This window comes from Sprattus sprattus, assembly GCF_963457725.1.
Source record: "Sprattus sprattus genome assembly, chromosome: 16".
In the NCBI taxonomy this organism is placed as follows: Eukaryota; Metazoa; Chordata; class Actinopteri; order Clupeiformes; family Clupeidae; genus Sprattus; species Sprattus sprattus.
In genome coordinates, this window is record NC_137914.1 from 24108227 (window position 1) to 24133056 (window position 24830).

Here is a 24830-nt window from a genome sequence, read left to right on the forward strand (position 1 = left end):
AATAACAGAAAGAATGGTAAGGTTGAATGCTGTTTTATACATTAAGAAGTGTATACAGATGTAACAGAATGCAGCAAGCAACAGAATGAGTAAAACACAAAGGTTTCCTTGATTCACACAAACACAAAATCATGTGCACCATTTGGAAGGAAGACAACGCATTAAAAAACAAACAAACAAACAAAACATGAAGCTTGAGGAGAGGCGTTTCTGTGACAAACAACTTAAAAATCATTCATAGCTCTTAGGAAGCAACGCAAGCATGCACATGACTGCTACACAACAGGAGAAAGACACACCACAGAAGACATACATATAAATGATTTGGCATTTGTCATTTTAAAAGACACTCTGGAAAGTACATCAAACCAAATGATGCTGAAAAAGAAAGCTGCAAAAGCAACGAGTGTTAGCACAGGCCCAGGCAGAGATGATGTGGATCATAGAAGGAAGTGTGCTTCCCCAAACTGTGCTTACATCCTGACTGACTCGGGTTCTCAGTTGTCATCAAATTGGCGTTTACTTCCACTGGCTGGGCACAAATGCATGCTGGGTTAAATGTCCATGTTTGGCTGCCAAAGGCCACGCGCAGGTCCCCATCAGCGTACACCTTCAACACCTTACCCACCTGCCCTAGGGCCTGATGGGAGAAACAGAGAGCCTGATCAGCTAAAAGAGAGTTTACCCATGTAATGACTAGCAACTGCAACTGTGGGGTATATCATCATATTTAAACATGATTCGAGTTCTTAAAGTGATACTTTTGAAAAAACATTTGACATGTTTACATGCAAATAGGCATAACTAAAATTAATCAAATTGTGAGAAAAATCAACATAATAATGTTTAATTAATAATTGTTTAACAGCAGCTTTGACAACATTATGTTGTGAAATAAATACAACTTTTTCAATGAGGCAACTGCCTGCATTTCTTCTAAATAACTCTCTTTAGAGTATTTTTAGCTAAGGTTTATGAAGAACAGCTTGAAGGAGGTGATTGTGTGTATTTCAGCGAAAACAGAGATTGAATCAGGTTTGCCCTTGTCGAAGGGGATTAACATACAGATGCCATGCTGTCCGTCCATTCGCCATGGCCAACCTGGAGCCTCTTAACACTCTCAATGTCTTCCAACACCCGGACCAGCTCACCCACACCAAATGTGTTCACCTGCAGTCAATCAGAAAACAAACAAGTTAACAGCTATGCTGTAGGATGCAGTTAACACCATTTCCATTTCATTTCACTTAATTTAATGATGTATGGCCTGTAGTTTTGTGATGTCATGCTGAACTGGAGTTAAAGCGATCAACGAACAATAGCTCTTGCACAGACTGTTTTCAGATGCATCAACTGCACCAAATACACTTTGTTTTCAAAGTCAAAGAGCCACGTAAAGGATACAATTTCAATCTAATTAATGTCAAATACCATAGTTATCCATGTCCATAACAAAATACCATACGTAGACTATCCTACTGGGGAAAAGAATAAAGGTAGTCTTCTAAGAAAACATGGGTTTCCATCCAAAAGCTTTCATTTCCATAGAATAGAGTTGACCTCGCCTGCTCTCATAAGTCGCACCTCAGCAACTGCCACGATGTGTGCTGAAGCATTTAACATTTCAGCATAACACTCTGGCAGGGGGACTGCCAATAGAAACTAGCCTCTTGGCTACAATTGGGTGCATTTACATAATGTTTATTAATGTACACTGTCCCTCTTCAACAAATAAACAAACTGAACTGAACATAGATGTAGCCTAAGCTAGACATTTGTTTTCATTTCAGTGGCTGAGTCCAGAGTTGCAAATATGTTTAATTGGAGGAATTAAGAATATTAAATTGAATGTGTATCACATGTTACGCAAGTTTGGACATATCAGCTTGTCATGGATGTTAGAAAATGACATACCCTGATAGAACAATAGAGCAGTCCGTTTGAAGGGATGAGGCTAGGACATTTAAAACAGGTTTGACAAGAAGAAGCCCTACACTTTATTCCTTGTAAAAGCTCTCCTAGCAACCACTATCCAGAAACCATGGCCATATTACCATCTCCTTATATTGTAATCGTGTCTGATGTATTCTGTTTAAAGGGACTGTCAACAATGCCATTGGTCAGCTTTAACTAAACATTTCACTAATGAACTTGGGCCTGGCTCTGCCCACTTAATGCCTTAGACCACACCTTCACCTCTCTTTGAACATCTCCTCTTGGGTGCAACAGTACGCATGCGCGCGCATGGAAACTAAGGCCCTCTGTCTTATTTGGACCTATCTTCATTGCCTATGTAGCCATTTGTTGAAATATTCTGTTCAGTTAAATGAGCTGTCAATTTCCTAACTGAATGGTCAATATTACACTCCCAGATGCTGAGCTCAGATGTGCCTGTCCAAGGTGTGATGCTGGTTCCATATCAAAGTGTAAGATGCTTTGGATAAATGATCTGCCAGATGGATAAATGTCTTTGAAAGTAAGGGAGAAAGTCCTTTTTATAATGTCATCAGAAAATGGCCTAAATTTAGTCAAAAGCTTCATCAAAACATCACATTTATGCTTCTGCTTGCATTTTCGTTGTGGTGTTGCAGCTTACACTGTCACATACCCGGATCCAAAAACATTTATAATAAAATAAATACTGTATGTGAGTGGATACAGATTTCATCTAAAACCCATATAAAAAACCTTGATGTACAAAGTGCAGACTGCAATGATCACCTTGTAAAATAATGGACTTAGCAGTAGCAGAGTTCTCACCTTGGTAAGAGCTCCAGGGTGATATGTCCAGCGGATGTTATTGGTATATTGTACACGAACATCACCCCTTTCTGTGATCCTGTGGACAGTTCCGATTCTGCAAATGTACTGACAAATGTAAAAACAAGTTATTCAAAAAGAAATATTGCTCAGAAAAATGTATTTTAATGTATGTTTAAATTTAATTATATTTTAAAACTAGGTCTAGAGCAGGGGTCCCCAACCTTTTTTGCACCACGGACCGGTTTAACGAGGCAATTTTTTTCACGCACCGGCTTCAAGGTGTAATTTTTCACCACTTGTAAATCATGTCATCCATTCATATTGATGTGAATCAATCAATTGCACCCGTGAGGCAATCGCGAGTTTGATAGAATGGAGTCTATAAAAGCTAACATTAACATGAAGTGGCGTTAACTTGCGACCAACACCATTGTATTATGAATGCTAAGTGCATGAAAAATACAACTCACCATAACGCTGAATCAGTGCTTGGTCTCCCTGTGCCAAAGCAGTTTTGAAGGCTTCATTGGATTATTTGCTAGCTTGTCGCCACATATTATACAGAGCAGACTTGTTGCGTGAGAATCACCTGTTGCGATAAACCCTTATTTTAAGTATGACTCCTGGTATTGTCTGTTAAAAGAAGCTTTATGTTTTGGAGGCCGTAGGCTCCTTAGTGGGCCTTTTCAAATAAGCTCTCCAAAGATTTTAGTTTTGTAGGCTACTCATTTTCGCCAGTTTGCGGGATTCATTTTCATTTTGATCACTTGAACGAGACAAGCGTCTTGACGTGACAAGAGGCACAGGCGAATGATACGTCCTAGAAAATCCGGTAATTTTTCAAAATAAAACACCTCTCGGACGCTTATAATGAATACAGCGGAAGTTATATAAATTATTTATTCTTTCTGTGCGGCCCGGTAACAAATGCCTCACGGACCGGTACCGGGCCGCGGCCCGGTGGTTGGGGACCACTGGTCTAGAGGATAACGTCCAGGGTGTAATATTTAGTTTGAAAGGTTAAAAAAAAATCTAAAAACATGAAAGAAATATTGTAGGCTAAAGCCATATTTCTGAAGTCTGAATGGTGCTTCAGCATTTCAGGAAAATATAAACATTAACAGGGTAAAACTCATGAGTGCACTCATGTGCTCGTTCGTTAACACATCTCTAACGCCCGACTCACATTGTTGCGTTGGAAGGCGTTGATGCGTCAGGGTTAACGCATCCCCATTCACTTTGCATGGGGTGACGTCATCCTTTGCCGAACTGAATTGTGGCTCCGTTTGGTTCGTGTGCGTTGCGTTTCATGCTTTGCTTGCGGCAAGAGTTGAAGAAGGTTGAACTTTTCGAGAGGCAATACATGCGTCAGCCAATCATATTGCCTTTCATGCATAACGGACGGCACAGGCGCTAGCCAATCATATCCCGTATATGCTCACGTCTACAGAGCGGCAAACTCAAAAAAAAAAAGATGGCTGCCAAACTCCGTAGATGGTCGTATTTGTACCTACAAGTTGGTTGTTTGACTTTTTTTTGGTAAGATTTTTTAAAAGTTACCGAGAAATAGACACTGTACAATGTAAAAACCCCTTTATTGTAACTGAAAAATACGTATCATAGGATTTGCGAGGTCTCTGAGCACCCTGTCTAATGATAGCATGCAACTACTCAAAGGGGAAAAGCTTGCTAGTGACTTGATTGGTTTGATGACCTGTCAATCTCACTATAACGTCTCCGTTATCAACAGAACCCCATGCGCCAGACTCCTCCTCTGCCTTCCGTTGGATCAACGCATCAATGTGAGTCGGGCGTTAAGGGGCGCGAGGTTTACTCACTGCACGGCACTATTTTTGCATGCTTTTTCAGTAGATAGATTTGTGCTAGTTCAAGCCCCAAACTCCATAATGATTCTATGTACAGCGGGTAAAATAAGTATTGAACTTGTCACCATTTTTCTCAGTAAATATGTTTCCAAAGGTGCTTTTCACATGAAATTTTCACCAGATGTTGGTAACAACCCAAGTAATCCATATATGCAAAGAAATCAAACCAAATAAGTTCAGAACGTAAGTTATGTGTAATAATGTGAAATGACACAGGGAAAAAGTGTTGAACACATGAAGAAAGGGAGGTGCCAAAAGGCATGGAAAGCCAAGACAACAGCTGAAATCAGTAATTAGTAAGCAATCTAGCCCTTTGTCAGTGCAAATTAATATCAGCTGGTTCAGTCCCAACTAATGGCCTACAAAAAGGTGTATCATTACCAAGGTGTCACACAAGTAACATCTCATCATGGGTAAAAGCAAAGAGCTCTCTCAAGACCTTCGCAAGCTAATTGTTGCAAAACATTCTGATGGCATTGGATACAGACGCATTTCTAAGCTTCTGAATGTTCCAGTGAGCACTGTTGGGGCCATAATACGGAAGTGGAAAGATCATCATGTCACCATAAATTTGACGCGACCAGGTGCTCCTCGCAAGATTTCTGACAGAGTGGTGAAACAAATTATCAGAAGAGTTGTCCAAGAGCCAAGGACCACTTGTGGAGAGCTTCAGAAAGATTTGGAGTTAGCAGGTACAATTGTTTCAAAGAAAACAGTGGGTAATGCGACTAGTTGCTCCATACAGGAGGCGTCTTGAAGCTGTTATTGCCAACAAAGGCTTTTGTACAAAGTATTAAAGAAATATCAGTAAGCGTGTTCAATACTTTTTCTCTGTGTCATTTCTGTGTCAGTTCATTTATTACACGTAACTTTATTTCTGAGCTTATTTTATTATTATTATTATTTGTATGGATTACTTGGGTTCTTACCAACATCTGGTGAAAATTTCATGTCAATGGCACCTTTGGAAATATATTTACTGAGAAAAATGGTGACGTGTTCAATACTTATTTTACCCGCTGTATATCTGTACATTTTGTTGATGATGCTAGCATCTTGCTCAACTAGTTGCTCTACCAGTTGAGCCACAGGAACACATAGCATAACTAATTTTGCTTTGTGGAATAAATTGCTACATAGCTAGCTAACCAGGATCCATAGCCAGCCTGCTGTCTTTCAGTTATATTCTGAAAATGAATGTAAATACTCAAAATAAGTTTGCTTACTCAGGATGCGATGCAACACGTGGAAACTCATTCATTTTGATAATGAAAATCCTCAAGGGTTTCTAACTTGAAAGTTTTTTCCTCACAAAACACACCAGGTGAAGGTAACAGGTGAATGTACCTCTGCCATTTTGGGATTCCACCCGCCGTGTCCCTCCTGCATTTGTTTAAGGATGTCCACTTCCAGGAGACACTTGACTTTGTCTCCTTGCTGAAAGACATGCCCATCTGTACTCTCCTGCCTCTGCAGTTCTGCATGCTCACCTGGGGACACACAGTCACCAAGCACACAAGGAAAAACAAAACAGTGAAAAGGCTGACAGAGCTCAGGGAAGAAGCAATTGAAAGTTGCTAACAACAAAATTATATATATACATTTTTCAACATTAGTACCTAGATTTGGAAGATGCTCCTTGTAGTAGAATCCCCCCTGCACATCAGAGACGTATTTCAGGTCCACCTTGCCCTTGTGGCCCATCCGGTACACATTGGTGGTACCGTTAGACCAAGTGACACTGGCTACGCTGCGCCCGGACTCTGTGTCCCAACCACGGATGTCCACCACCTTGCCAACCTTGCCCTCGCCTCCTGAGGGTGTGAGGGCATACCCACAAACACACATAATATCCATACATAGGTCCCCACAAACACACATAATATCCATACATAGGTCCCCACAAACACACATAATATCCATACATATGTCCCCACAAACACACATAATATCCATGCATAGGTCCCCACAAACACACATAATATCCATACATAGGTGCACACACAGAAACACTGGCAAAGTTGCAGGACAAGAAATTGTATTAGAAAACTGTGTGTCTTGGAAAGAAGGGTTAAAATGAGAAGGTGAAAGGGTGGTAGATGACACCAAAATGTATCCATTCAGCTAAGAAAGAAAGAAAAATCATGTCAAGTGGTAGAAAGTGCAAATCAATATGTTCAAGTTGCAAAAAAAACAAAGTGCCACAAAAGCAGTAGAAATGGATGTAAAAGTAGGATTTCAAACACCAGGTCACAAGCACCTACCCCTCTGTTTTAGGAGGTGCTTGTGACATTCCTCATAGCGATTTTAATGTGCTGAGTATGCACACAGGCACATAGCAATGATTACCAACCTTTCAAAGTGATACTTGCGGTGTCTAAACACATCACTATACCACACACCATACATTGAGTTATTATTTGGCCTCTGGCTTTCTCAATCTCGTCATGTGTTCCAAACTGCCAATGCCATTTTTCACTTTAGTGTCAGGCCAGGCTACCCATACATTACTGTCACCCCAATCTGGACTTACAATACAAACACAGAAATCAACCTCCAGCACCAACCCTCAGTCACTACACACCTTACTTTACTTTGAGCACCAACCCTCAGCACCTACACCTTACATTACTTTGAACACCAACCCTCAGCACGTACACACCTTACTTTACTTTACTTTGAGCACCAACCCTCAGCACCTACACACCTAACTTTACTTTACTTTGAGCACCAACCCTCAGTCACTCCTAATCAAATGCACCTGGACATGAATATGTAAAGATGTGATTGAATGTGACACACACACACAAACAACAAAAGAATGCCAAGGTTCTTGTCTATTCTGAATAATGACTCGATCTTTAGGAATGCTAGTGCCTTACCACCCAAGGACAGACAAATGACCTGCTTCATATAACATGACCTGCTTCAAATAACATTACCTGCTTCATAACACAATTACAAAGATGCCTTTAATCACTAGTTAGCATTTAAAGATGATCAATTAAGGAGACACAAAGACAATTTACCATTAGAACACTTAAGTAAAAGCTGTGGCTTTGCAGGTCAATATTATCAACAAAACCAGTGCCTTGACACTCTGAATTAAATATTTTGAATGCCATGTCAGAACACTTTTCAATTTGTATACACATGGACAATTTGAGGTTATCATCATGTGGTGTCATTCTCAAAAGGCCGACTCACCATCTTGACTGCCCCAATCCCAGTCAGGTCCACGCACAACCTTCACTCCCTGAAAGATGCCTTTAAGGATAATCCGCGACAGATTTTGCCTTGGTGCCAAGCTCACTCTGTTAAAGCACATACAGGCAGAAAAAGGATGAATCTGACATATTATTTTTAACATTTAACATCTGTTACCACCCAGCCTACTGTGAACTGTAAAAACATAAATAAATTCTATCTAAATGTATAGGTACAGCAAACGGTCTTTGAACTTTCAAAATGCCTTATTAATGAATTCCCATTTGATTGTTTTCGGAGTAAAAGGGAATCTATTCCAACTGTCAAATAATAAAATATCTACACTGTAATATCCATTTAGTCATGGGAATATATCTGGGAGGAAATCCTATCCTGTGGACCAGAGTGAAGAAACTGAAAAGAGAATAAACTAAACTAAATTTAAATATCTCTACATGCTGTAGAGAACATGAGCATGCTAGTGAATGATTTCCAAACAGTTCTATGCCTTCAGCACAAGCGCTGGAGTAACACACCGTATAGTAAAGATTTGATCTGATCACAAACACAAGCACTGGAGTAACACACTTTATAGTAAAGATGTGATCTGATCACAAACACTGGAGTACCACACTTTATAGTAAAGATTTGATTTGATCACAAATACTGGAGTAACATACCTTATAGTAAAGATGTGATCTGATCACAAACACTAGAGTAACATACCTTATAGTAAAGATGTGATCTGATAACAAACACTAGAGTAACATACCTTATAGTAAAGATTTGATCTGATCACAAACACTAGAGTAACATACCTTATAGTAAAGATGTGATCTGATAACAAACACTAGAGTAACATACCTTATAGTAAAGATTTGATCTGATCACAAACACTAGAGTAACGTACATTATAGTAAAGATCTGATCTGATCACAAAAACAAGCACTGGAGTAACATACCTTATAGTAAATATTTGATCTGATCTTGGTGGTGCAAAGGAACTGCCTATTCCCATATTTTCAGACAAAACTATACAAAAATCTGAAATTCCTGTCAATGCCCTTGGTCCTTCCTGGTTAAAAAAGGGCCACAGTTTCTCTTGCATATGCCTTCCACAGTGGAAATAGAAAGCACATAACCATTCATCTCTTCCCAACTTCAACAGCTTGTTCCTTAATCTCTTTTCCCTTGTTATCTAAAAACGGACAGCCTACAAAAGAAACCCAATTAAATTGTAACAGTTATGGTTACAGGCCTTGTTTGGGGCTTGAAAGAGTAATCCATAACTTCATGGTTCCCATGTTGGCAGTTGTGCATCTGATTTTCTAATTTCAAGTAGATCTATCTGCGCTCCTCAACATCTAGAAGAGCTCCACCCCACGCAGTTAAAATGTGTGTACACATGCGCACTCTCATGTCATTAAAAACATCACATATGTCCCACACACTCTTCCCCACTTAAGCCTCTTCTACAGCAAAGCCACTCGGGGTGGATGTTTAAATATAGTCTGGGCTGCGCTCTCCAAACAGTCTGTCTGTGCTAGAGGTGCACTAAACCCATCACTGTTGACAAACACCTCCATCATCATGTGCAGAAATGGCAGAGAAGTGCATAGAACCAATGGAACAGTATAATATATATAGTACACCTAATAAATAGACTAATCTAAACATATACAAACACAAATTATACCAATGTTGCACTAAGAGCACAGAGAAGATTGAGCAACAACAGCCGTCTCCACATAGCCATGTTAATCAGCTTGCAAACACTGACTTGAGTAATCCCTTCTCTACAGTCTTGGCACTTTGGCGTACACGTAGAGTTTATATTCCTCTCTCTCTCTCTCTCTCTCTGTAAATAAATAGATCTATCTATCTATCTATATAAATAAATAAATCAATACATATGTATATACACACACACTCACTGGCCATACAGATGAGTATTAAGATGCAGTAGGCCGAAAGCAAAAATCAGCCTAATACTCTTTGCAACATCAAGACAGATCATGCTGCATTACCACAGGTCATCAGGTTTTGCTTTTTGGAGCTTGCATGCATCTTTTGGAGCTTGCATACATGCTGTCATTAAAAGCAAATGTGGGGCATACCAAATCTAGCCGCCTATTGCTCCAAACATTTTGCCGGGACTATAGTCTGGAAATGCTGTTTTCGCAAAATGAATGAGCCACTCTGAAAGGCCTACCAGACAGTGAGCAGTGGGGTGGCTAAATGCAATAACATTGAAATGGAACGTTGACTGAAATGCAGTTGCAACCAGGGCCTTGCACAGACCTTTTGTGGGGTAAGGGGCATCCCTCTCATTCATAGTCATTTATAAAAAATAAATTAACCTACATAACCATCACTTTTTCAATCAATCAATCAATCACTACATAAATAAATAAAAACATAAATATAAAAAAATAATTAATTTATACATTTTAAAAGAAATACAGCATGTCCAAAAGAAATACAGCAACCATAGCAACACTTTTCAGTCCCTTTAACTCTCTCATTTTTCTTTACCTCCTGATCTCCCAGGGAGTAAAGCTTTAGCTCTATGTTAACTGCCACACCACCAACTACAAACCACTGCCTGACTTGGTCTCTCTATGGTGGGGGCATTTACGGATCCGTCTACCTTGGCTTCAGACCCTCTCCTCCTCTCCTGTGCTGCCTGAGGACTTCTGTGGCTGGGGGGACAGACTGAGAGGAGGCGGTGTTGGACTGTACCGTCACAAACCCCTTAACCCTCGTATCAGACTGTGCTTCTATGTTTGGCTCACAAAGTTTGTGTTTGTTAAATATGGAGGCCTTTCAGTATACATCCCTTGTACTTCTCTCTTTTGTTTCATGCTTTGTGTAGGAGTACAAGCTGTTGTAGGTGGAGGTGGAACTGGACATTCTGTTCCATTCCTCTACAACTTCTCTAGATAATATAGCAATATGTCTGCCTAGCATTGTGGAAGACTGCAGTCACAAGGCACAATGAGTGCATTGGAAGAGTGCGCACAGGTAGAAAGGTAGACAGGTAGATAGGCCATCCAAACAATTCATTTGGGATGGCTTTGTACAGCCCTGAAGCTAAAATAGATAACAGATATTTTTATTTAGATTGTCAGAGCATTTACTTATTTATTGATATAGGGATGTAAAGATGATTTCAAGAAAAGTGACAAAAAAAAATTCTGAAATATATCACCTACACTGCCTTTAGGGAATGTATTTACAGCAAAATAAGAAAAGCGGTTTATGGGTCATGTCTGATTCACTCTTGTTTCAAATCGCTATATCTTGCAACACTGGACTGATTTAGTTGTGATGCCCCATATAAGGACACAATAGTGGTACCCATTGAGCATTTAGAGGATCAAGTTTCAACATGCAAAATGACCTCTCTGCATTCCTGAGAATCTCTCCATTGATAATGACCATTAAGTCGAAAAACACAATCACGATTTTATGTTCTTCCACTCCAAAGAATAAATGATTACTCTACACAACCCATAAAAGTGGCAGTGTTTCCCCTACAATGATATTAGGGTGGCGGCCCGCCCCCCCAACGGCCCCACCCGCCCACCCTGGAAGGTCAAGTAAAAAAAAAAAAAAAAAAAACATTTTTCACAAAATAAGTCATTTAAGGTTACCTTTACCATAAAACATGTAAAATTATACTTATTGACTGCTGTCATTCAAAGAAACACATGAACATCATAATTCATTTAAGTGTTCGCCGTGTCCGCCGCCGCCGCCGCCGCCGCCGCCGCCGTCCCCCTCCCCCCCCCCTAAGCTGTAAACCTAGGGGAAACACACTGTGTGGTGATATAATTGAACACACACATTTTTGGGGAAACCAACCCAGGCAAGACCATGGTTCCGTACTCACGGTAAAGAGTGTGCAGTCTCATATCGCTCAAAGGGATGGCCAAGGTCGTGTTTGTTGTTCATGTAGCATTGTGTGCACAGGTCATAGTCATAGCACACTTTGCACTTCCACCGCATACCCATGATCCCATGTTTCTTGCAGCCATCACAGATGATATTGGAATGTCGTACCCCTGGAAAAATAACAGGAAACTAAGGATGTGAAAAACGATCATCATTATCATGCTGCCATCTAGAAGATTAAGGAATATTTTTTAATTCATTACATTTTAAAGTATACTGGGTATGTCAAAGAATATTCCAGTTTTGGGGGAAATCTATACAAAAATATACTCTGCTATAAGACAAAATATCTTGAAATTAATATATATATATATATATATATATATATATATATATATATATATATATTATAATTCCACAAGGAGAGAACTTGCCAGTTTCGCCACACAGCCCTTCCTGTTTTCCCCTTCCTTCACTTTGTCTTCTCTTTTATTGTCTATGGTCTTCTGTTTTTGTTTTTAGTTTACAAATAACAAGTAACACAAATATCTCCTACAATCGAGATAGTATAACCAAAACTGATTGCGGATGGAAATTTAACAACTCAGGTCAGTGAAGCCTGAAGATGATCCTGACAAAATTTTGGGGATAATTGGCCCCAGCGGTTTCTGAAGATATGTCATGAATTTCTGCATTTTCAGAGCAGGACCAGTATGACCTTTCGAACCGTAAGACCGATTTTCAAAAATGAGGTACCATTGGATTCCCTGGATCAAGACGAATTAAACACACTCAATTTCCGGTTATATACAGTACTGTGCAAAAGTTTTAGGCAGGTGTGAAAAAATGCTATGAACTAAGAATGCTTTGAAAAATGTAAACAATAAATGTTTATTTTTTATCCATTTACATGGTAAGACTGAGCACAGCAACAAGACACAACGTAGTTATACTGCATCAGCAGGGTCTCTCCCAGACAAAGATTTCAAAGCAGACAGGGGTTTCAAAATGTGCAGTTCCAGCTCTTTTGAAGAAGACGTTGAGGATCGTAGACGCAGTGTTCAGCCAAGGAAACTTAATGCAGCTGAGGAAAAACACATCAAGCTTATTTACCTTCGAAATCGGAAGATTTCAAGCAGTGGCATCAGCTCAGAACTGGCAGAAACCAGTGGTACCCAGGTACAGACATTTACTGTCCGGGGAAGTCTGGCCAGAAGTGGTCTTCATGGAAGAGTTGCAGCCAAAAAGCTCTACCCCGACAAGGAAACAAGGCCAAGTGACTGAACTAAGCACGTAAACATAGAAACTAGGGTGCAGAAACATGGCAGAAGGTGCTCTGGACTGATGAGTCAAAATTAGAAATATTTGGCTGTAGAAGAAGGCAGTTTGTTCGCCGGAGGCTGGAGAGAGGTACAATAATGAGAGTCTGCAGGCAACAGTGAAGCATGGTAGAGGTTCCTTTCCAGTTTGGGGCTGCATTTCTGCAAGTGGAGTTGGAGATTTGGTGAGGATGAATGGTGTCCTCAATGCTGAGAAATACAGGCAGATACTAATCCATCATGCAATACCATCAGGGAGGCGTATGATTGGCACCAAATGTATTCTGCAGCAGGAACATAACCCCAAACATACAGCCAATGTCATTAACAACTATCTTCAGCTTAAAGAAGAACAGAAAGTCCTGCAAGTGATGGTATGACCCCCACAGAGCCCTAATCTCTACATCATCGAGTCTGTCTGGGTTTACATGAAGAGACAGAAGAATTTTAGGAAGCCTACATCCACAGAAGATCTGTGGTTAGTTCTCTAAGATGTTTGGAACAATTTACCAGCCGTGTTCCTTCAAAAACTGCGCAAGTGTATCTGGAAGAATTGATGCTATTTTGAAGGCAAAGGGTGGTCACACCAAATATTGATTTAATTTAGAATTTTCTTCTGTTCCTTCACTGCATTTTGTTAATTTATGAAGAATTGATGAAAATAAACTGTTAACACTTCCATTTTTGAAAGCATTCTTAGTTTACAGCATTTTTTCACACCTGCCTAAAACTTTTGCACAGTACTGTATTTCAAATATTTGCTAACATATGACTTCACTTCCTGTTTGGCGGCTTTTCTGCTGAATTTGAGTGCCTGTACCGGACAAACGGTTGTGAGGATCAAAATTCTGTTCGATAACTTTTGTGAGGCTTGTGGTGATTTTGAAGAAGATTTGACAAAAATTGTAGGAGGAGTAGGCTTTCAAAGGTTTTTGATAAAACCGGAAATTGCGGAAAATCTATATAACCGGAAATTGACGCCATGGGGTGGGTTTAATTCGTCTTGATCCAGGGAATCCAATGGTACCTCATTTTTTTGAAAATCGGTCGTACGGTTCAAAAGTTGCGTGTGTTACAAAAGTCCAACTTTGACCTGTTGGTGGCGCTAGAGTGGTGTAATGAGAGCCATGACACTTGGTGTGAATGAAGAAGGGACTGTCCTTAATGAGTGTGCCAAATTTCACAAAAAGTTACCGTATGGTTCTATGAGCTGCCATTGACTCCCATGGCACAAACATAATAATACTAACGATAACAATAGGTTACCTCCTTACGGAGGAAACCTAATAATCAAATTCAAAAGTGCTGATTCTACAAATACTCAAGTAGGCCAAATAAGGCCAGTTGTATTGCCTCCTTGAACAGCACAACAGTTTCAGACACAGAAATTATTTTGTTAACCCGAAGTTTAAACATTATAATTGAAGTTTGGCTAACATAACATGCCAATGAAACATAGGAGTAAAGCCTGATTTACACTTCTGCAATCTGGTCGTAGAGGGACACTTGGGCACGCCTTGGCACGCCTTGGCAACACCTTCCCCCAGGTGTTAACGCCCATCCAAGCCCTCAGAGAGCCCTCGGAGCAATGGTCGGAGAGGAAAGCTTTTTTCTAACTTTTCGTAGAGAGTTGGAGAGAGTCGGATACCCCCTTGGCTGTGATTGGTCCACTAACGACATTATTTCCCAACGACATATCATCACAAACCGAGTCAATGTCTCTCATACTACTGACACATTTATGTACGTTTTATATGAATAGCTTGCCTTTATTAAACTCTAGCATCAACAGAAAAATGAACTTGCTCACACAAAACAAGCACCTTTAAACGCACAAGCGCGGGCAAGGGCAAGATAAGCATATTGAAATTAAATTATTCACATTGCAAGAACGGAATTAAATTGCCGACACATGCTAGGCATCTGCTATGCCTAAATACAACTCACGTTATATAATACATCAGCATTGACTAGAAATATGTCAATACAGTAGATTTCTCCTCGTTTTGTATTGTTTGAAACTCTCCAGATGACTCTTCCATTATAATAATAATAATACATTTTATTTAAAGCCATTATACCAATGTTCCGCCTGCGTTGTCACACCCAGGCATAAACAAACTCCCGCACATAGGAAGAAGGCTGTTATCCTAAATGGGATTCATTTTATTGTCAAAAACGCGAAGTGGAGTTAATTTACCGCCAGCACCGTTGTATTACAAACACTGACAACAGACACACATAATGAGAAGGTAGCCTACACCTGGCGATTCTCTTGCCTTTAATCTTTCACCTGTGAATAATGTAAAACGTCGTTTTAAAGCGCTGTTGCCGTCCTTATAAGGTGTGTTAATAAACCAACTTCTGCATACTGTGTAGGCTAGGGATGCACAATAATATCGGAAAGACATCGGTATCGGCAGATATTGGCTTCAAAACTTAAGTATCGGTATCTGCAGATATGAAACATTTCTGCCGATGTACCGTGCCGATAAGGTGACGTGTAAATTATGCGCACGCGAAGCAAATGTTTATGAGCGTCGGCTGTGTGGCAGAAGCCTACTTCACAGTATCAGAGGATGATGACAAAATGCCTATTTGTCAGCAAACTTTTCAGGAGAAGGAGGAGGAGATGCAGCTTGGCCATAACATAGGTTGCATGCATAGATGCAGACCACCCGCGTGCCACTCTTTACAACATTACCTGTCGCGCTAATAGACGTTAATAAGTTACGGAGTTAGTTAGACAACACTAGCTTGTTAGCTTGCATGCTACGTGACACCAGAGAAGTTGATGATACCTCATTTCACTGGATGTGAAACGTTATGTCACAAGAAAAATTTCTGCCGATGAACCTGGCCAATAAGGTGACGTGTAAATGCACGATAATATCGGCAAGACATCGGTATCGGCAGATATCGGCTTCAAAACTTAATTATTGGTATCTGCAGATATGAAACATTTCTGCCGATGTACCTGGCCGATAAGGTGACGTGTAAATTATGCGCACGCGAAGCAAATGTTTATGAGCGTCGGCTGTGTGGCAGTAGCCTACTTCACAGTATCAGAGGATGATGACAAAATGCCTATTTGTCAGCAAACTTTTCAGGAGGAAGAGGAGATGCAGCTTAGCCATAACGTAGGTTGCATGCATAGATGCAGACCACCCGCGTGCCACGCTTTACAACATTACCTGTCGCGCTAATAGACGTTAATAAGTTACGGAGTTAGTTAGACAACACTAGCTTGTTAGCTTGCATGCTATGTGACACCAGAGAAGTTGATGATACCTCATTTCACGGGATGTGAAACGTTACTTCACAAGCCCACGCTATCTGTACATGGCTCACTTTTGCATTTATGGAATTTATACAGCTAACTTGGCAATAACGTTACATAGATTAGTCTAGAAATCCTAGAAGGGACGTTATTAAACTGTAAGTCAGTTAACCAACATTAGCTTGCCAAGTAAGCCAAGCTGCATTTCCAGAGTGCAGTTGTTCAAGTTCAAGGAGGTACTGTTCAAGTATGAAAATTGTAACGTGAAAATATAAATAAACCTGCCATATTTGAAACCATTTCAGTTTCATGAGTGAATGTCTATTTCTAAAATGATACAAATCAAGTGCCGTATTCACAAAGCCTTTTATCTTACCACTAGGAGTGCTCCTAACTCGCGCTAAAACCTTTTACGTAGGAGTAATTTCTTAAAAGTGATTCACAACGGCTCTGAGACCTACTCATACTAAGGATAATACCAACTCCTAAGCTTAAGATAAAAACTCCGTTGCTATGGATGACGACGATTCTCATGCACGAGTTTAGAAGGGGTGAGGACGGTGATTGGTTGTTGACAGGCTCTCTCATTAAAAACTCATTTGTGACGTCCCTCTAACAATCCCACTATATCAACTGAAAATAAGAGAATAACCTAGGCTTCAAATTAAGTCATATTAAATAGTTATGGACAGTGCAGTAAGCAGAATGCACACGCATGATCCAACGGGAATGACAATTTGCACGATAAGAATAAATAGAAAGCGATCAATATATAATATGGCAATTGCATGTAATCAAGGCAGTAATAATTAAAGCACCCAGCAAACTGCTAGGCTATTATATTTCCAGCCCTTGACCACTTCAAATATCAGCACATACGGCCCTTCAAGCCCTCCAATCTTAATTGATCAAAGCGAAACGAACGTGAACCGTAGCCTAGGCGAAAGCCTACTGGTCCCAGGACCAATAGCCACTGTCACCCCAGCGGCATCCAGCTGGTAAGTTCTCAAAAACCTGCGACCGCTCTCCGTTGAAATGCTCGAGTCATCGGTACATCCAGGCCACGGTGGACGAATTATTGTAATGTGTGTCCCGTCACTGGACATTCCTGCGATCGCCATGGAATTTACTTTGATATTGTGTAATAGGCGATTGTCCAAAAGCAACTGGATAAACTGTTGGATGATGTGGGGTCTACAGTGCGTTGATAGTTTGATGAATTAAACGGCTGACTGATGATTTCCAGTGTCGTCAGTTGCGTTTTCCGCGAAGCCAAATAGGCTATTTTTATGTTTCCAAACATTTCACTTGACACATCGTTGTTTAAAGGCGTCATTGCATCCCGCGCTAATTCTACGACAATATTAATACCTTCACGGTTTAAGCAATGTATTTTATCAATTCCAAGTCGGCTGCAGCCATCTTACGATTTTTTGTGAATAGGTCTTAGTGATTTAGGAGTCCTCATGAGGAGTTTTAAGCTGTCCTAGACTTAGGTGCTACTTTTAGGGATAAAATATTTTGTGAATTGCTCTTAGTAAAGTCCTACATTTAAGACTGACACGCCCATTATTTTTAGGAGTTTCTCCTAAATTCGCCACTTATGACCTACTTTTAGCCCTAAGATTCTTTGTGAATACGGCCCCAAGTCTGTAATGTCCTGTTTTTACAGCAATACCCTAGCATAATAACAGATTAATTCTAGTACAGGAGAGACTTTTCAATAATTAAAAAGCTGAGGTGTATATATCGGTATCTGCATCGGCAATCGGCCAAAATGAGCTTGTAAATATCGGCATATCGGATATGGGCTAAAATTCAATATCGTGCATCCCTAGTGTAGGCTATGTCAGTGGCTCTCAAACGAGGACTTTCACCCACTACACTTTCATGCTCCACTAAAAGTTTTTTTCCTTGGTCGAGCTGCAATAAATACGCTGGCGACAATACAAAAATTCACGTAGGTTCAGGTCACATTTTCATCCCGGTCCAACATCTAGTGTTAAAACAGTATTAAATAATGGTGCGGATACTATAATGGTCTGCCGGTAAATTACTTTCAGCACCCACAGCCGTCGTAGAAGTGTATAGGGCCTGTAAGTACGATCAAATCCTTCTGAATCCGACCGCCCGCCCATTTTTTTTTCGAGGGTGGAGAAGGACAGAGGAGGAACCGTGAATCTTTGGGTTTGTTCAGTTCTCTTACCTATCTGTGCATTGTCATAAAGCAGCAGATCGTAGGACCCCTGGTAACCTGTGCGATAGTTGGTGCGGGTCCCACTGTCCCACTGCACGACGACTGTCTTGTCAGGTGTTGTTGTACTCCCTTGCCGACCGATCTCCACTACTGTTCCAACATGTCCTTCGCCCTCGTCCTGGTTGTCCCACTTCCAGTCGACACCGCGCACCACTCTCATTCCTACCTCCATGCTGCTACGCTTGAGCTGCTCAATAGGTGGAGGATCCTGCTGCCTGCTGCCAGCCACCCGTTGGCCCCACTTACGGGGCCTCGTTGGATCCAGGTATGTAACAAGGAATGGTGGAGGAGTTTCCAGATACAGTTCAGGGGTCACTGAGCAAGGAAAGAAGAGAAAAAAAGGTTTGACACACTACTAAACAGCCTCTCAGTGTAGTTGACAATTTAAATGCAGTTTTGTTGTCGGTATATATATCAGTTCATATATTCCCTTTGGAGGGAAGTTTCTTTATCATAGAAATGATGGCAAAAAAATGGTAAAATTTCAATTAAGGCTGCAATTAATGACTGTTTTGATTTTCAAATAATCTGACAATTATGTATGTTTATCTTCATCTATGTTAAAAAAATGTATATATCGACATGCTGCTAGACCACCCTCTGCTGCCCCTTAGCGCATATACCAGGACATTTTGCTGCACTTTTCTGAAAAACTTTAAAAAAAAAACTCCAGATTGATTCAGAAACAACATCTTTTAGTGATGTCCCCTTTAAAATATACATAATTTCAAGTCTTGGGCCAAATGTGGGACATTACTCTGTGTATCACAGTAGTTTTACTCATCAAAGGTCAGAAAGTCAGAAGTCAAAAACCTTTCTGACCAACCATGATTAACACCAGAAGGCACTACTGTCCTTATCTCTCCAAATAGAGATGTTGTCCGCACACAGACAATATCCATAACCTGATCATTTAAACAAACTATTTCAAAGCACACTATCAACGATGACAATACAAACTTTAACTTAAACTTTAACCTCCCCCTGAAGTTGCAGAGCTTTGTTCACATTACACCACTGTCGTTAACACAAATCACACTTTGAGACCCCCCTAAAGCAGTGTTTCTCAACCACTGAGAGTTCTGTTCACATAACACTACTGTCATAAATACAAATCACACTTTGAGACCCCCTAAAGCAGTGTTTCAAGCAATAGGCGGTGGCCCAGTCTAGTTGCAGTACCAGAAATAAATATGTGAAGTAAAAAATGACACTTTTTATGCTTACACCTTATGTCTTGCACAAAGATGGCGCTTAAACAATAAGTACCTCAAGGGTCTATGCTTTTTGAAGGGTCATTTGTGTTCTACAAGTAGAATATAATGGAAGAATGAGACCAGGTATGGTCAACTATTTTTTTTAATATATTTTCAATTTTCTTTAACAGTAGTACAGTGTTAATTATGATTCTACTTCTCAATAATAACAATAACAAAACACACTTTTCTAGTTATAGTGACCAGCCTTCTTATTCACATTTCAGATAATGTATGGACATAAACATTTCAACAACAGTTCAGGCATTAAACCCTATAAAGCGTCTTGAAACAAAGTCAATTGTTAATGTTGGTATTAAATTAAATTTGTATTATCTTCTTAATGAAAAAAGGGAGATTTTGTATAGCTTTTTATAGCTGTTTGACATAAATAACTCAACAGTGAAAGTGTGAACTATTAAATACAGCCGTGGAAAAAATTAAGAGACCACTTCAAAATGTTCAGTTTCTATGGTTTTACTATTTATTGGCATGTGTTAAAGTCAAATGAACATGTTTGTTTTATTCTTTAAACTACTGACAACATTCCTACCAAATTTCAAATACAAATATTGTCATTTAGACCATTTATTTGCAGAGAAATGACAATTGGTCAAAATAGCAAAAAATATGCATTTTTTCCCAGATCTCGAATAATGCGAAGAAAACGAGTTCATATTCATTTTTAAACAACACAATACTAATGTTTTAACTTAGGAAGAGTTCAGAAATCAATATTTGGTTGAATAACCTTGATTTACAACCACAGCTTTCATGTGTCTTGGCATGCTCTCCACCAGTCTTCCACATTGTCGTTGGGTGACTTTATACTAGGCCTGGGCAAAAAATCGATACGATTTTAAAATCGAGTTGGAACGTCAACAAGATTCGTTTTTTAAGGAAATCGAGTTGTACGATTTTTTTTGTTTGTTTGTTTGTTGTGTGTTTTTCTTTATCCACTGTCCGTATCACTAAGCACATAGCGTAAGCATTTCATTTTTACATTCGCCAAGACCCCTGCAGACTTTCCGTAGTGTATTTCCTGTCTCGTCCCACTCCCACCTCATCCACAAACAAACATGGCAAGTGAAACACACGGGGAGAGAGATGGGCTTGTGCCAAAGAAAGGTGCCACTACCTCTGTAGCAGGGCTCGAAATTGGCAAGCGCCAATGGCGTGTAGATTTTTGGGCTGGCGACTAAATTGTCTCCGATGCTCCCCACTTGGCGAGTGACATTGCGGAGCAAATCTCCCGTCTATTGCGCCCGTCATGGTTAATAATAGCTTGCAACGCCAACACGAACAGTGGGAGAAGGGAGAGGGTAACAAAGTTCTTAGAATTTTAATACAACAATGACAATTTGCGCACGAATACAATGTTCTAATATTTTGCCAGCGAATACAAAGTTCTAATACTTTGCCGGCGAATACAAAGGTTATAAAGTTCTAATATTTTGAGCGCGAATCAAGAGTTAAAACCGACTTAGTTGACCACACCGTGTGGTCCACACGCCATTATCGCAGATAAACGAAAGCTAAAATAATGTGCCGATTCATTGCCGTTGCATCACCTCAAGCAAAGGTGCAGAGAACATCTAGGGAGGAAGAAATAACAGCCACCACAACAGCAGCTACAGCTACACCAAGGGCATGTTGCAGTACGTGGCTCATTGCGAATAATGGGGAGCCAGCCACGTCAGTGGCTGAAATACGCTGACGGTGGTAGTAAGGCTGAATAATTATCCCCGACCGGTGCGCTCTCGCACGCCCCCTTCAGTGAAGCAGAGGTACTGTTTGCCTTCCCTCTGTTTTTTCAATGCGGTTTTTTGTCAGATCAGTAAGACTATAGTATATTAAGCTATTGAATATCTATGCTGTAGTGTTAGTTGGACAATATTGATCTATCATATAGGTGTCATTTAAAAGCATAATTTAGATTTTTTTTTTTAAGTAGACCTTTTGCAGTGCTTCTTATGAGGTTAAATGAATTCATATGAATATAGTTTTTGCACTTTTTAAAATGAAAATAAATGTTTTGGAAATTATTTTTCCGTGAGTAGTCATTTCATGGGGGGGTGAATCGAATCGTGAATCGAGTTTTTTTATGAAAAAATCGGAGATTTTTTGGGGGGGGTGAATCGCCCAGCCCTACTTTATACTACTCCTGGCGCAAAGATTCAAGCAACCCAGTTCTGTTTGATGGCTTGTGACCATCCATCTTCCTCTTGATCACATTCCAGAGGCTTTAAATGGGATTCAGGTCTGGGAATTGGGCTGACAGTGTCCTGATCTGATGGTCCTTCATCCACACCTTCACTGACCTGGCTGTGTGGCATGGAGCATTTTTTTTCTGCTGGAAAAAACACTCCTCAGAGTTGGGGAACGTTGTCAGAGCAAAAGGAACAAAGTTCATTTGCCAGGACAACTTTGTACTTTGCCTGGCTGAGGTTTGCAAAAGACCATAAGGATTGAACCACCGAGGACTGGAGGTCATCTTCTAAGTTCATCTTCTCTGATGAGTCCAATTTTCAGCTTTTTCCAACACATGGTCTTCTGATGGTTAGACGGAGACCTGGAGAGGCCTACAAGCCACAGTGTCTTGCACCTACAGTGAAATTTGGTGGAGGATCGGTGATGATCTGGGGGTACTTCAGCAAGGCTGGAATCGGGCATATCTGTCTTTGTGAAAGATGCATGAATCATGCCAGGTTCAAAGTCGTCCTGGAAGAAAACTTACTTCCTTTTGCTCTGACAATGTTCCCCAACTCTTAGGAGTGATTTTTCCAGCAGGACAATGCTCCATGCCACACAGCCAGGTCAGTGAAGGTGTGGATGAAGGACCACCTCATCAGGACCCTGTCATGGCCAGCCCAATCTCCAGACCTGAATCCCATTTAAAAACCTCTGGAGGTCACAAGCCATCAAACAAAGCCGAGCTGCTTGAATTTTTGCACCAGGAGTAGTATAAAGCCACCGAACGGCAAAGTGAAAGAATGGTGGAGAGCATGCCAGGACACATGAAAGCTGTGATTGTAAATCAAGGTTATTCCTCCAAATATTGATTTCTGAACTCTTTTTTTAGGTTTAAACATTAGTATTGTGTTGTTTAAAAATGAATATGAACTTGTTTTCTTTGCTTTATTCGAGATCTGAAAACACTCCCTATTTTTTGCTATTTTGACCAATTGTCATTTTTCTCCAAATAAATGCTCTTAATGACAATATTTTTATTTGAAATTTGGTAGGAATGTTGTCAGTAGCTTATAAAATAAAATAAAACAAAATGTTTGACTTTAACACATACCAATAAAAAGAAAAAACAGAGAAACTGATCTTTTTTAAGTGGTCTCTTAATTTTTTCCACGGCTGTATATAGCTGTACAACAGCTTGACACTGATGACTGATGCCAATACACCAAGTGTCTACATGTGGCATATTAAGATCAGAATGACACTGATCCCTTTTTTCTCGCTGACCTATCACACTATTCTACGAACAAAAGTAGTTTCGCACTATACTGGTCTGAATGTTTCTTTTCTTCATAAAAGAAGAGCATAAGTACAGTATGAAGTCTACAACCATGCAGAATTTGATCAATCTGATTATTGAATCCTAACAAGCAGTTCAAACACCCCAAGAATATTCTTAAAATCAATGACAAAGTTTGAACATATATCATCCATTTCCTGAGCTAGTTAAGATATTCTCTAAGTCTAGATTCCCACATAGAGCGTCCCATATGTTTTCTTCTCTAAGTCTAGATTCCCGTATAGAGCGTCCCATATGTTTTCTTTTCTCAGAATGTTGAAATAATAGAGCCTACCAAACTCCTGCCATGCTATATTCTGCTCCATCCTTCGCATTCTGTGATGTGGATTCTGAGATGTGGATTCCAGCAAATCTCCAACCTTGGCCCTGTTCTGTTCTAGACAGGTCTGTCCAGCCTGTGCCTAAAGCCCACAGGCAAACATGCTCTCTCCGGCCGTTTCAAATACACTGACATGTTTGCTTTTAGGGTGAACTTTATTCTTTGTTTAGCCTAAGCAAGGCATAACAGAGCTAAATCGGGAAAAAATACTGAAGCTTACATGTAGAACAAAAACATAGCTAACTAAAAAAAAGTTACTAAAATCTTTAAGATTCAATACTTGAAATATCACAATGATTTTTTAGATTTCTTATTAGTTCACTTTTGACTTAAGGTATATACTTTGTCCTTTATAAGTCCAGGAATCTTTCTGATGTTCCCAGACTAAAAAATCCTACTCTGTATCTGATACTCTATTAAGAAACAATATTACCCATACACAACACATAGGGCCAACTTAACCATCACCAAAACCTTTAATCAGACCTCACTATTAATGTGTTTTACTGATTTAAAATACATATAAAATTAAAATAGATGTACATTTCCTGAAGGAAATACCAGTGCATGTGAAGTAAAAAAAAATAAATCTAATTCCAAAAGACACTAAGTAAAAGATTAGAACATTTTACTTCAAATTTCAATGCAAGTAGAGAGAGACAAAGGACACGAAAGGCAAAAAGGAAGAGGAGAAAGAGCTGTGTAAAGACTGTGAGATAGAGATAGCACAGGAAGTAGAGAGAGAGAGAGAAAGAGAGAGAGAGACAGACAGACCTGATAAGGACATAAAGACAGATAGGAGTTAACCCCAGGGGTTTGGGGCATGGGTTCCAGAGGAGCAGGTACTTGTTTATTTAGAAGTTCAGGTCCAATGGTAAATTAGTAGTTTAACTGCCTTTATACCTTGATTTGGGCAAATGTCTGCAGTCCTGCGCCCTACTTAGGTGCCGTCTACACGTGGGAATGCCTTTTTCCCACCTGTAAGTGTACAGTAGTAACAGGCACAGTACCTCTGCCAACTCTGGAGAATGTGTCTCTCTCCCTCTTTCACACACCAATCCCGTTAATGAATCAGGTAAAAACAACAGGGGATGGA

General features: G+C 40.0%; 1 protein-coding gene across 2 annotated transcripts in view; it reads right to left on the reverse strand.

Annotated features, from left to right (window-relative positions):
• mib2 (MIB E3 ubiquitin protein ligase 2) overlaps positions 1-24830 on the reverse strand; it is a 64947-nt gene that overhangs the window by 35407 nt on the left and 4710 nt on the right. For both annotated transcript variants that reach the window (XM_080853664.1, XM_080853663.1), the window contains exons 2-9: positions 18559-18924; positions 11752-11923; positions 7857-7963; positions 6269-6463; positions 5997-6139; positions 2761-2868; positions 1066-1170; positions 478-640 (exon numbers count right to left, since the gene is read on the reverse strand). In XM_080853664.1, the coding sequence (XP_080709790.1) occupies positions 478-640; positions 1066-1170; positions 2761-2868; positions 5997-6139; positions 6269-6463; positions 7857-7963; positions 11752-11923; positions 18559-18781 (1216 nt within the window). In that variant the 5' untranslated portion in view covers positions 18782-18924. The remainder of the gene's footprint in view (positions 1-477; positions 641-1065; positions 1171-2760; positions 2869-5996; positions 6140-6268; positions 6464-7856; positions 7964-11751; positions 11924-18558; positions 18925-24830) is intronic.